The sequence below is a fragment of the Oryzias latipes genome, chromosome 14, assembly GCF_053564925.1.
Source record: "Oryzias latipes strain Hd-rR chromosome 14, Olatipes_Hd-rR_3.1".
Taxonomy (NCBI): domain Eukaryota; kingdom Metazoa; phylum Chordata; class Actinopteri; order Beloniformes; family Adrianichthyidae; genus Oryzias; species Oryzias latipes.
This window is the reverse complement of record NC_136250.1, coordinates 1,745,260-1,758,669: the sequence shown is the minus strand read 5'-3', so window position 1 is coordinate 1,758,669 and position 13,410 is coordinate 1,745,260. Positions and strand designations below refer to the sequence as shown.

At 41.1% G+C, this 13,410-nt stretch overlaps 1 protein-coding gene across 5 annotated transcripts in view; it reads right to left on the bottom strand.

The window, feature by feature from the left end:
- The window catches only part of robo4 (roundabout, axon guidance receptor, homolog 4 (Drosophila)), a 55,021-nt gene that overhangs the window by 35,405 nt on the left and 6,206 nt on the right, over window positions 1–13,410 (bottom strand). For all 5 annotated transcript variants that reach the window (XM_023962267.2, XM_078931058.1, XM_023962266.2 and 2 more), the window contains exons 2-6: window positions 10,734–11,072; window positions 10,208–10,365; window positions 8,514–8,634; window positions 8,260–8,398; window positions 6,883–7,010 (exon numbers count right to left, since the gene is read on the bottom strand). In XM_023962267.2, the coding sequence (XP_023818035.1) occupies window positions 6,883–7,010; window positions 8,260–8,398; window positions 8,514–8,634; window positions 10,208–10,365; window positions 10,734–11,072 (885 nt within the window). The remainder of the gene's footprint in view (window positions 1–6,882; window positions 7,011–8,259; window positions 8,399–8,513; window positions 8,635–10,207; window positions 10,366–10,733; window positions 11,073–13,410) is intronic.

Below are 13,410 nucleotides of genomic sequence, written 5' to 3'. Positions count from 1 at the left end.
GCATCCTAGTATCATAGCATCCTAGCACCATAGCATCCTAGCATCCTAGCACCATAGCATCCTAGCATCATAGCATCCTAGATTCATAGCACCATACCATCCTAGCATCCTAGCACCATAGCATCCTAGCATCATAACATCCTAGCACCATACCATCCTAGCATCATAGCACCATAGAATCCTAGCATCATAGCATCCTAGCACCATAGCATCCTAGCATCATAACATCCTAGCATCATAGCACCATAGCAACCTAGCATCCTAGCATCATAGCACCATAGCATCCTAGCATCATAGGACCATAGCATTCTAGCATCCTAGCATCCTAGCACCATAGCATCACAGCATCCGAGCACCATAGCAACCTACCATCCTAGTATCATAGCATCCTAGCACCATAGCATCCTAGCATCCTAGCACCATAGCATCCTAGCATCCTAGATTCATAGCACAATACCATCCTAGCATCCTAGCACCATAGCATCCTAGCATCATAACATCCTAGAATCATAGCACCATACCATCCTAGCACCATAGTATCCTAGCATCATAGCATCACAGCACCATAGCAACCTAGCATCCTAGCATCATAGGACCATAGCATTCTAGCATCCTAGCATCCTAGCACCATAGCATCCTAGCATCATAGCATCCTAGCATCATAGGACCATAGCATTCTAGCATCCTAGCACCATAGCATCCTAGCATCATACCATCATAGCACCATAGCATCCTAGCATCATAGCACCATAGCATCCTAGCATCATAGCACCATAGCAACCTAGCATCATAGCATCATAGCACCATAGCATCCTGGCATCATAGGACCATAGCATTCTAGCATCCTAGCATCCCAGCACCATAGTATCCTAGCATCATAGCATCCTAGCACCATAGCATCCTAGCATCATAGCACCATAGCAACCAAGCATCCTAGAATCATAGCATCCTAGCATCATATGACCATAGCATTCTAGCATCCTAGCACCATAGCATCCTAGCACCATAGCATCCTAGCATCATAGCATCCTAGCACCATAGCATCCTAGCATCATAGCATCCTAGCACCATAGCATCCTAGCATCCTAGCATCATAGCTTCATTGCCTGGCAACACCACTGTCTCCAGATCAACACTTTTTATTAAACGTTCTGGTTGCTGATGGAAGTCCAGCAGCTTTATCCTCCAATTGTGTCTAGATCGTGTTAAAAATCGACACATTTCCAGCTGCTTCATATCAGCCCAAACTGAACGCTACACCGAGGTGGCACTGGGCATTCTCATGTCACGTGCACAGTGTGCACAGTCGTGCGCCTTGCGAGAAATGGGAAGCCCAAGAAAGCAGAGAGCTAGGAAAACAAAATCTCGATTTTCCCTAAAATAAATCTTCTAAAACAAATTTGAATTTATCAATAAAATTGATTTATACCTCAGCCCTAAAAGATAGATCGACATTTACTGAATATAGATCACATACACTAGATCTATGCCACAGAGGCATAGAGCAGCTGCACTGCAATTCTATTTAAGGCAAAAAAAACGTAAATATTGAGAAAAGCAATTCCTAGACATGCCCCCAAAAAAAACAATGTCGGAGGAATCAGAGGACATGAAGAGTTGCTTGATTTCGTACTTGAGGAAGATTGAGCCAGTAAGATCCAACATGGACAATATCTGAACACGGTCTAAGAGGTGAAGCAGGTCCGGGCTTTGCATGAGCAGACTGTCAACAGGATTGATATAATCGAAACACGAAGAGCAGAACTCCAGGATTAACGACTTTATTATCACCGGATTGAAAATCAAACCCCGGTCATATGTCCACGCAGTGACTGCCGGGAATCTGACGAGCAGGAGACGATCTCTGTGGAGAAACAGGTGGAGGAGTTCCTAAAGTCCAAAGGAATTTCTCTGGACACAAACAATGTGGAGATCTGCAGACCGCTTCCCAGGAGGAGAGAGACCGACAAACCAGCAATCCTCTTAAAGTTTTTCAATCGGAAACACAAAGCAGCTTCATTGAAGCAAGGAAGAAATCTGAAGGGAACCAACGTTTTCATGAATGACAACCTCACTAAAAGGAAATGCCGACATCGCCACAAGGGCACATTATTTGAAAAAGCTGGGAAAAATTCAGAGCACTTGGGTGAGAGACTGCAAGATTTACGTGAAATGAAGCGGCTCCCTGAGCAGTCCAAGGTTCTTATCAGAAGCCTGAAGGAGCTGGAGACGTTTTCAGCCACTGCAGTCTAAACAAGCGATAAGTGAAGATGCTGGTCTTACGAGGTGAGGAGACGAACTATACTATCCCTGGCTTCTTAAAAAAACAACACTTTTTCTTCAACAGTCACCTGCACAACTCTCAGAGAGATCTGAATGGTGAGCAAACCGACCTTAAAATATTCAGTGATGATGAGAACAACCTTCAAGACATCGACCCTGATCAATTCTTTTCCACTGTTAATATAGACTGCAAATACTACAGCATAGATGACTTTAAAAACTCTGTTAACCCAGAAGGAAGGCTGTCAATCATTCACTTTAACAGCAAAAGCATGTATACCAATTTTGAAGACATCAAGGACTATTTACAGAATATGGAGCATTCCTTTGATAACCTTGGTTCAGCCGCGACAAGGACACTGACTTTGAATTGGAAAACAATGAACTTAACTATGTGGACAGAGTAAACAAAAAATGTGGAGGAGTCGCAATATATGTGAAAAAAATTCAAAGTTTACAGTAATTGATAAATTGTCAGTTGCAGTGTATGGAATACTGGAATGTCTTACAATTGACATATGTAAGGATACAGGGAAAAATGTCATTATAATGATATTAAATTTTCTGTTAATTACATTAGGTCACCAGGGTCAAGCTTAGAAGGATGGAAAAGATGTTTACCTCTGAAAATAACAATATATTATACATCTAGGGTTGCACACCCTTCCAAACTCCTCAACCAGACGTGCCAAGTTCTCTTCTGAGTCAGCCACTAGTGCAGTATCATCTGCAAACAGCAGCTGATTCACACTCCATTCGCTGCCGTCAGTATTTATCATGCTAACACCCGTACCCTACACCCTTTCATTCACCTCTTTTACCACACCATCCATATACACGTTAAACAACCACGGAGACATCACCCATCCCTGACGCAGGCCAACCCTCACAGGAAACCACTCACTCATGCTATTTCCCACTCTCACACACGCTCTACTGTTTCTATAAAAACTCTTTACACCTTCCAACAACCTACCATCAATACCATACATACTCAACACAACCCACAACGCCTCTCTATCAATCCTATCATACGCCTTCTCTAAATCCATGAATGCCCAAAACACCTCCCTCCCCTTAGCCAAAAACTTTTCACACACCTGTCTCACAACAAACACCTGATCCACACCCCCTCTACCTCTCCTGAAACCACACTGCTCTTCACCAATCATACACTCAGTTCCCTCCACTACCCTATTAATCAGCACTCTCCCATACACTTTGCCTACAACACTCAGCAGACTAATACCCCTAAAACTACCACATTCATACTTATCACCCTTACCCTTGTACAGGGGAACCACACACGCACTCATCCAATCAAGCGGCACCTGCCCATTTGCAAAACACACATTCAACAATCTCACTAACCACTCAATCATGATCGCTCCACCACACTTCAGGCATTCCACAGCACACCCATCCACACCTGCAGCTTTTCCTACTTTCAACTTTCCCACAGCTTGCTCAACTTCCTCTCCCCTGATCAACGATTCATTCAACTCTCCCAAAACATTCAGTCTACTTTCCCTTCCATCCATCCCAATCACAGCATCCCGATCTTCCTCCAAATTCAGCAGCCTCTCGAAATACTCTGCCCATCTTTTTCTTACTGCATTCCCCTCATTCAACATCCTTCCATCTTCTGTTTTTACTTTCTCCTCCCTCCCTGACACTCCCTATATATACGGACGGATATATAAATAAACGAACTGAAATAACACGGTACAGTAAGAAGTGTACGTCAATAATCTACTGAATGAAAATAAAAACAGCGTAAAGCGAGTTTGGGAAATATTAAATAACATCATTAAAAATGGGACAAACAAGCGAACATATTCAGATTACTTTACAGACAGAAAAGGTCAAAGCTAGAACATCAATGAAGCAGCAAACTGCCTCACTAATCAAAAATGCTCTGGACAAAAAGAAATATGCAGCTGGAATTGTTATTGACTTAACCCTTGTGCTATCTTAGATGACCCCCCCCTTACATTGACATGTTCCCCCTACCATGACAAAGGTGGATAAAGGTGGAAAGATTTCATGTAATCCATGGACACCAGTGAAGATCACAAATCATTGAAGAAAAAAGGTTCAGAGCACTGTCTAGTGGGTCTAGATGACCCAACTCCCAATGGTAAAGTGCCTAGGATAGCACAAGGGTTAAAAAAAAGAAGCATTTGACTGTCAATCATGACATCCTACTTGACAAACTGGAAGTGTATGGGATAAGAGGAATAGCGCTAACTTGGGTCAAAGCTATCTAACGGGAAGAAAACAATTTGTCAAGATTGGTGAATTTACATCAGAAACCATAGTTGTGGTATCCCACAAGGATCAATTCTGGGCCAGCTACTATTGAATATTTTTTTAAATGATATATTCAACATTCAAAGCTGTTAAAACTCATATTATTTGCTGATGACACAAATATATTCTATTCTACAAACAATCAAAGGGAACGTATCAATGTGGTAAACGTAGAGTTAACCAAAATTAAATCATGGATGGATTACAACAAATTATCTTTGAACCTAGATAAAACCAAAGTGATGTTTTTTGGTAACTACAAAGCCGATACCGAGCTCTAAATTAAAACAAATAATGCCTCGATTGAAAGTGTTACAGAAATCAAATTCTTGGGGGTTGTTATTAATAACTAACTACGTTGGAAGCCTCACATCAGACACATACAAACTAAAATCTCAAAAAGTATTTCAATCATAAATATCTAAACATATATTAGAATACAACAGTATATATTTATTGTGCTGCTCCTTAATTTCACCAAATTTGACCTACCGGATAGAAATTTGGGGGGTTCACTACATCCTCTCTTCTTACTTCAAAAACATGCCATTCGAATTGTACATAAAGCAGGCTATCTTGATCACACAAACAATTTATTTTATCAATCCAGACTGTTACAACTGTCTGACCTTTTCTGATTATTACACCGCACAACTTCTACACAGAGCCAGTTGGAAATCGTTACCATTCAATATCCAAAAACAGTTGTTGGAAAATGAAGGAGGCTACAGACTGAGGGGATGTAGGAACTTCAAGATCAAACTGATAAGAACCACAAAGAAAAGTTTCTGTGTGTCACTGTGTGGCACTAAACTTTGGAACGGGCTAAGTACTGAGCTCAAACAATGGTCAAACATCCAAATATTCAATAAAACACATAAAGAAAATCTGATTTTATGATATAAAGATAAGAGGAGTTAAGGATCAACAGGTGTTTGAATAATTCCAAATTAATGTGAGAACTTGATTGTGGGGAAATAATCAAAGTTTTTTCAATTATAATCAATTAGTATTACATTGTAATGTGCAATAATGATTACTGAAATGTTTGAATAACAATCAATAAGCTCTTGATTTTCTTTATTTGATCTGCAATGCACTGCAATAATTACTGGTTTTGTGTGATATTGTGCTCCTTTTGTAATCATAACGGTACATAACGGTTCCCGTTACTGTTTACTAAAGTCATGAATTAATGTTTTCTGAAGATAATCAGTCATAAATAAGAACTGATCTAGTAACTTAAAAAATAACTGCTTTTGAATCTATGCATTTCATCATTTCTGTAATGAATTTGATACATCTGTGTGGATTTTTTATTGTATTGATAGCAATGCTTGAAATCAATCAATCAACACGTTTTAGTCCAGCTCAAACACATTTTAGTCCAGTTCAAACATGTTTTAGTCCAGTTCAAACATGTTTTAGTCCAGCTCAAACACGTTTTAGTCCAGTTCAAACATGTTTTAGTCCAGTTCAAACATGTTTTAGTCCAGTTCAAACACGTTTTAGTCCAGCTCAAACATGTTTTAGTCCAGCTCAAACATGTTTTAGTCCAGTTCAAACACGTTTTAGTTCAGTTCAAACATGTTTTAGTCCAGTTCAAACATGTTTTAGTCCAGTTCAAACTCGTTTTAGTCCAGTTCAAACATGTTTTAGTCCAGTTCAAACACGTTTTAGTCCAGCTCAAACACGTTTTAGTCCAGTTCAAACACGTTTTAGTTCAGTTCAAACATGTTTTAGTCCAGTTCAAACATGTTTTAGTCCAGTTCAAACACGTTTTAGTCCAGTTCAAACATGTTTTAGTCCAGTTCAAACACGTTTTAGTCCAGTTCAAACATATTTTAGTCCAGCTCAAACATGTTTTAGTCCAGTTCAAACACGTTTGAGTTCAGTTCAAACATGTTTTAGTCCAGTTCAAACATGTTTTAGTCCAGTTCAAACACGTTTTAGTCCAGTTCAAACACGTTTTAGTCCAGTTCAAACACGTTTTAGTCCAGTTCAAACATATTTTAGTCCAGCTCAAACATGTTTTAGTCCAGTTCAAACACGTTTTAGTTCAGTTCAAACATGTTTTAGTCCAGTTCAAACATGTTTTAGTCCAGCTCAAACACGTTTTAGTCCAGTTCAAACATGTTTTAGTCCAGTTCAAACAAGTTTTAGTCCAGTTCAAACTTGTTTAGTCCAGTTCAAACACGTTTTAGTCCAGTTCAAACACGTTTTAGTCCAGTTCAAACACGTTTTAGTCCAGTTCAAACATGTTTTAGTCCAGTTCAAACCTTTTACCTTTAACTAGTAGCTGTGCGCCGGCAGTGGCCATGCCAGCATCATTGACTGCAGTGCACATGTACTTTCCTGCATCTTGAGTTGTGATATAAAAGAGCTGAAGGGTCTGGTCTGGTTTCACAAGATACCTGCAAGCAGAAGAGAACAGACTTGGGTGGAATACCACTTGAAACAAATGGGAGCATTTTATCAAACCAACAAGTAAAATCAGATTCAGTTTTTAAAGTGAAATGCTGCTTGACGGTTTCTCCAGAACCTCTCAACAATACGTAAAAAAGGAGACAACCAGCAACATATCTGTTAAAAATGCAGCACATTTACCAAAGCAAACATCCTTCAAACATGTGAATCTATTTTACTGGTGGACATCAAACAACATTTCAGTTATCCTGATGCAGAACAGCTAGAAAACAAGACTAACAGCATTTTTTGAATAAAGAAAAAAGCAAAAGATCCCTTCTGACTGATGAATGAGGATTCTTAAATACCCAGTGCGGTAAGGCTTTATAATAAGAGTCCTTAATAAACTATTTATAAAACATTAATAAGCACTAGTAATGTTTTAGTAAGCTGCTTATAAGTACATTAATTACCATTTGTAAATGTCTTACAACTGACTTACAAGTTTAAATAAGCTGTTTATAGATACATTAAAATATTCCTTAATAAACTACTTATAAGACATTAACAAGCATGAGTAATGTGGTATTAAGCTGCCTATAAAGACATTTATTAGCATTTGTTAATCCTATTCACAAGCTATTTATAAATTGCTTGTATGGGATTAATAAATATGTTAACAGTGTTCTTATTAACAGTTTATTGGGTGTTTTGCAGTGCTTAATGTCTTATGAAGTTTATTAAGTTTATTAAGGACTCTTATTATAAAGTGTTACCAAAAGGGCATTTTAAAACCGAATGTCAACGATGACTTTTATTCAGCTCATTTCTGACAGCACTGTATTACCCACAGGGCTTTACAGTAAAAAAAAAAATGGAAAGAGCAATACAAGCAATAATATAAAAACAATACAAGCAATAATATAAAAAAGATATAACAAAACAGCAATATCATAAACCCTTGTGCTATCCTAGGCACTTTAACAATGGGAGTTGGGTCATCTAGACCCACTAGACAGTGCTCTGAACCTTTTTTCTTCAATGATTTGTGATCTTCACTGGTGTCCATGGATTACATGAAATCTTTCCACCTTTATCCACCTTTGTCATGGTAGGGAGAACATGTCAATGTAAGGGGGGGGTCAGCTAAGATAGCACAAGGGTTAGAGGTATGACTGCAGCTCCTTGTGGTTCATATCTTAGAGATTTATGAGCAGAGGTATGGCATGAATCCTGCCTGATGCTATTGTACTCTACCTGCCATTGGGCAGAGCCCCCCCCTCTCGGCTCCAGACCACTGAAGGGGGAGGATCGCCTTTTGCTTGACAGTAGAAGTGGGCGGAGTCTCCCACCATGACAGTAGCATTTTCTGGTGTCAGTGTCAACACTGGCTTTGCTGCAAACAGACAACAGAAATACTTTGGTTGTTATGTATGTAGTGAAATAAAAACCAACAAAAATTGGTTCAAATAATGGAAGATTTTGTAAAGCTGTGGGAAGTTGCTTGTTACCCAGCACAGAGAGGCGAGCTGCCCTGCTCTCTCTCATCCCCATGATGTTTGTGGCCACACACACATAGGCACCGGAGTGGTTCTTCTCTGCAGGAGCTATGATCAGCTTCCCACTGAGCTCCTGCAGCAAACCCCCAGAGAAGACAAGCAAGGTATTCACTGCATGTTTATACGAACAATATCCATGATATGAAACCCGAGGCTGGTCAACAGTGGAAGCAGTCCATAAAGACTACACAGAATATATCTAAGACTACGGTCACATATCCCGCAGGTTTTTCAGCTAAATCGGCAGGTGGCATTTGTGACCACGAAGCGACAGTCGCATCTTCACAAGCAGCGCAGAGCTTTTCCAAAATAATTCAAATTTTGTGGCGACTGGACAACTTTTTGACGTCGGTCAGCGGTCGCCCTGTCACATGGCAGGTCGTGCGGTGGCAGTCCAGTGACAGGCGGGTGGCAGGAGGGCAGCAGCGTGATAACTGACTGATAGGAGGGGCCTCCAAGTTCCCCACAATCGTCTGAATATAGGTCAATTTAAGACTGCCATCCTCCAGTCACCCGTGCCCCCATCCCACTGCACTGTCTGATCATTAGAAATCGTATGGCAGCAGCTCGGGAACTCAACGAGGGCTGTTGACATGGCTAGCGGTGACCAGACGTCTGGTGATCCCCACCTCAGTGGGTCCAAATAGGAAGACGGTATTGATGCTGCACAAAATTCGTCATGGCGTTGATAGCACCACAGCGACTGAGAAAAACTGTGTCTAGACAAGTTGCAGTTGATGCCAAGAATCCAAAGAAGACAGAACATTGTGCTGTCCTCGGAGGCCTGTTGTCTGAAATTGTGTAGATTTGTAAATTGACAAGTTTATGTAAATTGACAAAATCTGAGTAGCAATGACCTGTGGTGCAGAATGGCTCACTTTTTGTATACCAGTGGCTACTGGACAGCCGTAATTGTCCAATTGTCCAATCAGAGCTGCTGCCGGCCAGCGATCCGGTTGCCACCGCCCTATGGCCTCCCAGCTGTCGTCCCATTTTGTCATCCCCGCCTGACTGACGGTCGCCTGACTGCCGCCATTTGTATTCATTAACACGCCAACAATTTTCAAAAAAATCGGTCAGCAGCTAACCTTGAAGATTCTCCCCAACACGCGGTGACAGTTGTATATGTGACCGTAACATTAATAAAAACAAAGACAAGCTTAATGTTGTCCAAGAAAAATGTTCATTATTGGAGTTTATTTTGCATTTTTTTGATCCTTTTAGGCCAATAATGTCTACTGCATATATTTAAACAAATGGAAGTAAAAATAGTTAAGAAGCTAAGCTAAAAACAGCAGACATTATTATTATTTGAATGGCAGAGTTCTCACAAACACAAAGCTGATTTAAAGTGTTTAAATCTAAGAAAATGTAGATTAAACACACAAGTGTTTCATTTCCATATTGCACTGATATGAAAATATACGTTGTGTATCAGGAGGTGTGACAGCACAAACTTCATAAAATTTGCTTTTTTCTTTGACTAAGTGCTGCCTTGTTCCCAATTTATGAATTAATTATTAATTTGTTTTTGGGAGGGGGGGGTATGGAAAGCTCAAAACGATCAAAAAATTCAGATCAAATGAAAAATTCCTTGTGTGTGTTGTGGTAGCATGAACTCTAAATGAAAACATGCATGGCCTTACAATGTAGCGATGGTCTGAGATGTTGATGGGTATGCCATCCTTCTTCCACATGACATTAGGCTCTGGGTGTCCCACTGGAGGGACACAGTTTAGGACGGCAAGCTCCCCCTCTGCCACCTCTACATCTCTGGGTTGTACACTGAACTCGTCCTGTAACTCTGCAGAGACACAGGGACAGTCACAACAAACTGCAGCTCCCATCAGGCCAGTCACATCACTAACTGGGATTGGCCTTGATGCACTGAGGAAATATGTAATGGTAACTTTACTCATGTTGATAAAAGCCCAATGGAAAATGTCATTTCATTCATTCATGTTTGTGCATGTCCAGCAGTCCTAAAAACAAGCATTTTCTTTTACTGATGTCAAAGTAGAACTTCATATGTGCTTCAGCCTCACTCACTGCAGTCCACGGGACAGGCAATATGCAAAGAGTTAACACCCACACATACACTGCTTAATCCTAATGATTCTCATGTTACCTGCTACAAACTCAGCATTAGGCCTGCACACAACAAAGTCTTACCAGCAATATGCAAGGATGCATTGCGGCTGACAGCCTTGCCAGCACTGTTACTGGCAACACAGGAATAGACGCCCTCGTGTGGTGAACCACGCCTTGCCCCTCCCACGCTCAAAAAGAAAAGGTTCCCGTCAGACAGAACCATGGGTTGCAGCTGGCCGTCTCCCTCTCTGGTTCTGAGAGGCTGACCGTTGCGCAGCCACTGGATGGTGGGCTTTGGGCTGCCATCTGCACGGCAGGAGAGTGTGGCAGGATTGCCAACTTTCACCACAACGTCAGAGGGCTGATGGACTATGTGTGGGGGCATGTCCTCCCCATGAACTCCGAGGCCTGAAACAAAAGCTGCATATGATAAAGAGGGTCAAATATTCTATTTGGACAAAAAAGAATTAGTGCTCCACATATTTAGACAGTCGTTTTTCAACCATCAATAAGGGTCTGGTTCTGAAAAGAGCAAGTTAGAACCAAGAAAAAGTGATGAGTTTGGTTTTCAGTATCAAGCCAGGATTTCATTTCAAGATCACACATGTGTGGTACATACATGTGCAAACACCTTTTGACTCCATTCAACATCTACAGAGCCCCTACAGCAAACATGCTTTAACCTTGCTGCCCTAAATAATGTCTATTTACAGCCGGCTCAAGTGGAATGCCATTGTTTGAACTTCCTGTGAGGTGGAATGATCAGGTTGGAGGAAACGGGAAGAATGCCATCAGCTTCCTGTCAAGAGAGGAAGGTCTTAGGAACATCAGCTCCAGGCCCATTGACAGAACATTACAAAGCAGCAGTGAAAACAGACTCACTCTAATGATCACCTTTAACCAACGCCAGTCAGAACAACGCCTGACAGATCTGTGACTTGTTCACTGAATCCTCTATAGTAGAAACATCAAAGGTTTGTGAGCTCTTGAGTCGTACAAAATGCACTTCCATGTATGAATTCATTCAGTCATTGTCATGCTTTAGTCCTTTTGTTACATTTGTTACACAGTAACAAATTGACTATAGACATTCATCACAGATCTTTTTCCAAAACAACTGTGAAGGTGGTGGTGGTGGTGGTGGTGGTGGTGGTGGTGGTGGGGGGGGGGTCCTGATTTCAGACCTCCTGAGAAAAGAGCCCAGAAATTCAGATGTCCTGCTGCTGTCACTCAAAGACTCAAACCTCCAGAGTGTTGATCACACCTGCTGCCTGTAGGACACAACCTCTCTGTTAGTCTCTTTGGGTTTTTAGTTCATTTGGTATTTAGCAGAAGAGCTGTGGCTATTTGCAAGATAACTAATCTATATTGTGAAAATAAGATCTGATGTCATCTTTCACTTTCTTGTTCCTCAGAAATACAGAAATAAATTAGTGATTCTATAATTAAGGGTATAAGTCTTGCCCCTGAGTTGTATTTATCAGTTTTATAAACTATTAACTTCCTGTGTTACTGACATGTTCATGTGAATTTGCTATTCTATTTGCAGAAACACATGTACAATTATAAAACTATGAGTTGCCCAAGGTTCTGCGGGTAGCACAGGGCTCTAACATGGCCAAAATGTCAACCCTGTTACCTGTCAAACATGTTATCTGTCAACCATGTTGCCTGTCAACCATGTTATCTGTCAACCGTGTTACCTGTCAACCATGTTACCTGTCAACCCTGTTACTTGTCAACCATGTTATCTGTCAACCGGGTTACCTGTCAACAATGTTTTTCTGTCAACCGTGTTACCTGTCAACCGTGTTACCTGTCAACCATTTTACATTTCAACCATGTTACCTGACAACCATGTTGCCTGTCAACCATGTTATCTGTCAACCGTGTTATCTGTCAACAATGTTATCCGTCAACCGTGTTACCTGTCAACCGTGTTGCCTGTCAACAATGTTTTTCTGTCAACCGTGTTACCTGTTGACCCTGTCACCTGTCAACCGTGTTACCTGTCAACCATGTTATCTGTCAACCATGTTGCCTGTCAACCCTGTCACCTTTCAACCCTGTTACCTGTCAACCCTGTTACCTGTCAACCATGTTATCTGTCAACCGTGTTGCCAGTCAACCGTGTTACCTGTCAACCATGTTACCTGTCAAATGTGTTACCTGTCAACCCTGTTATCTGTCAACTGTGTTACCTCTCAACCGTGTTGCCTGTCAACAATGTTTTTCTGTCAACCGTGTTACCTGTCAACCGTGTTACCTGTCAACCATTTTACATGTCAACCATGTTACCTGTCAACCATGTTATCTGTCAACCGTGTTATCTGTCAACAATGTTATCCGTCAACCGTGTTACCTGTCAACCGTGTTGCCTGTCAACAATGTTTTTCTGTCAACCGTGTTACCTGTTGACCCTGTCACCTGTCAACCGTGTTACCTGTCAACCATGTTATCTGTCAACCGTGTTGCCTGTCAACCCTGTCACCTTTCAACCCTGTTACCTGTCAACCATGTTATCTGTCAACCGTGTTGCCTGTCAACCCTGTCACCTTTCAACCCTGTTACCTGTCAACCATGTTATCTGTCAACCGTGTTGCCTGTCAACCGTTTTACCTGTCAACCATGTTATCTGTCAACCCTGTTACCTGTCAAACATGTTATCTGTCAACCGTGTTGCCTGTAAACCGTGTTACCTTTCAACCATGTTATCTGTCAACCATGTTATTTGCCAACCGTGTTGCCTGTCAACCGT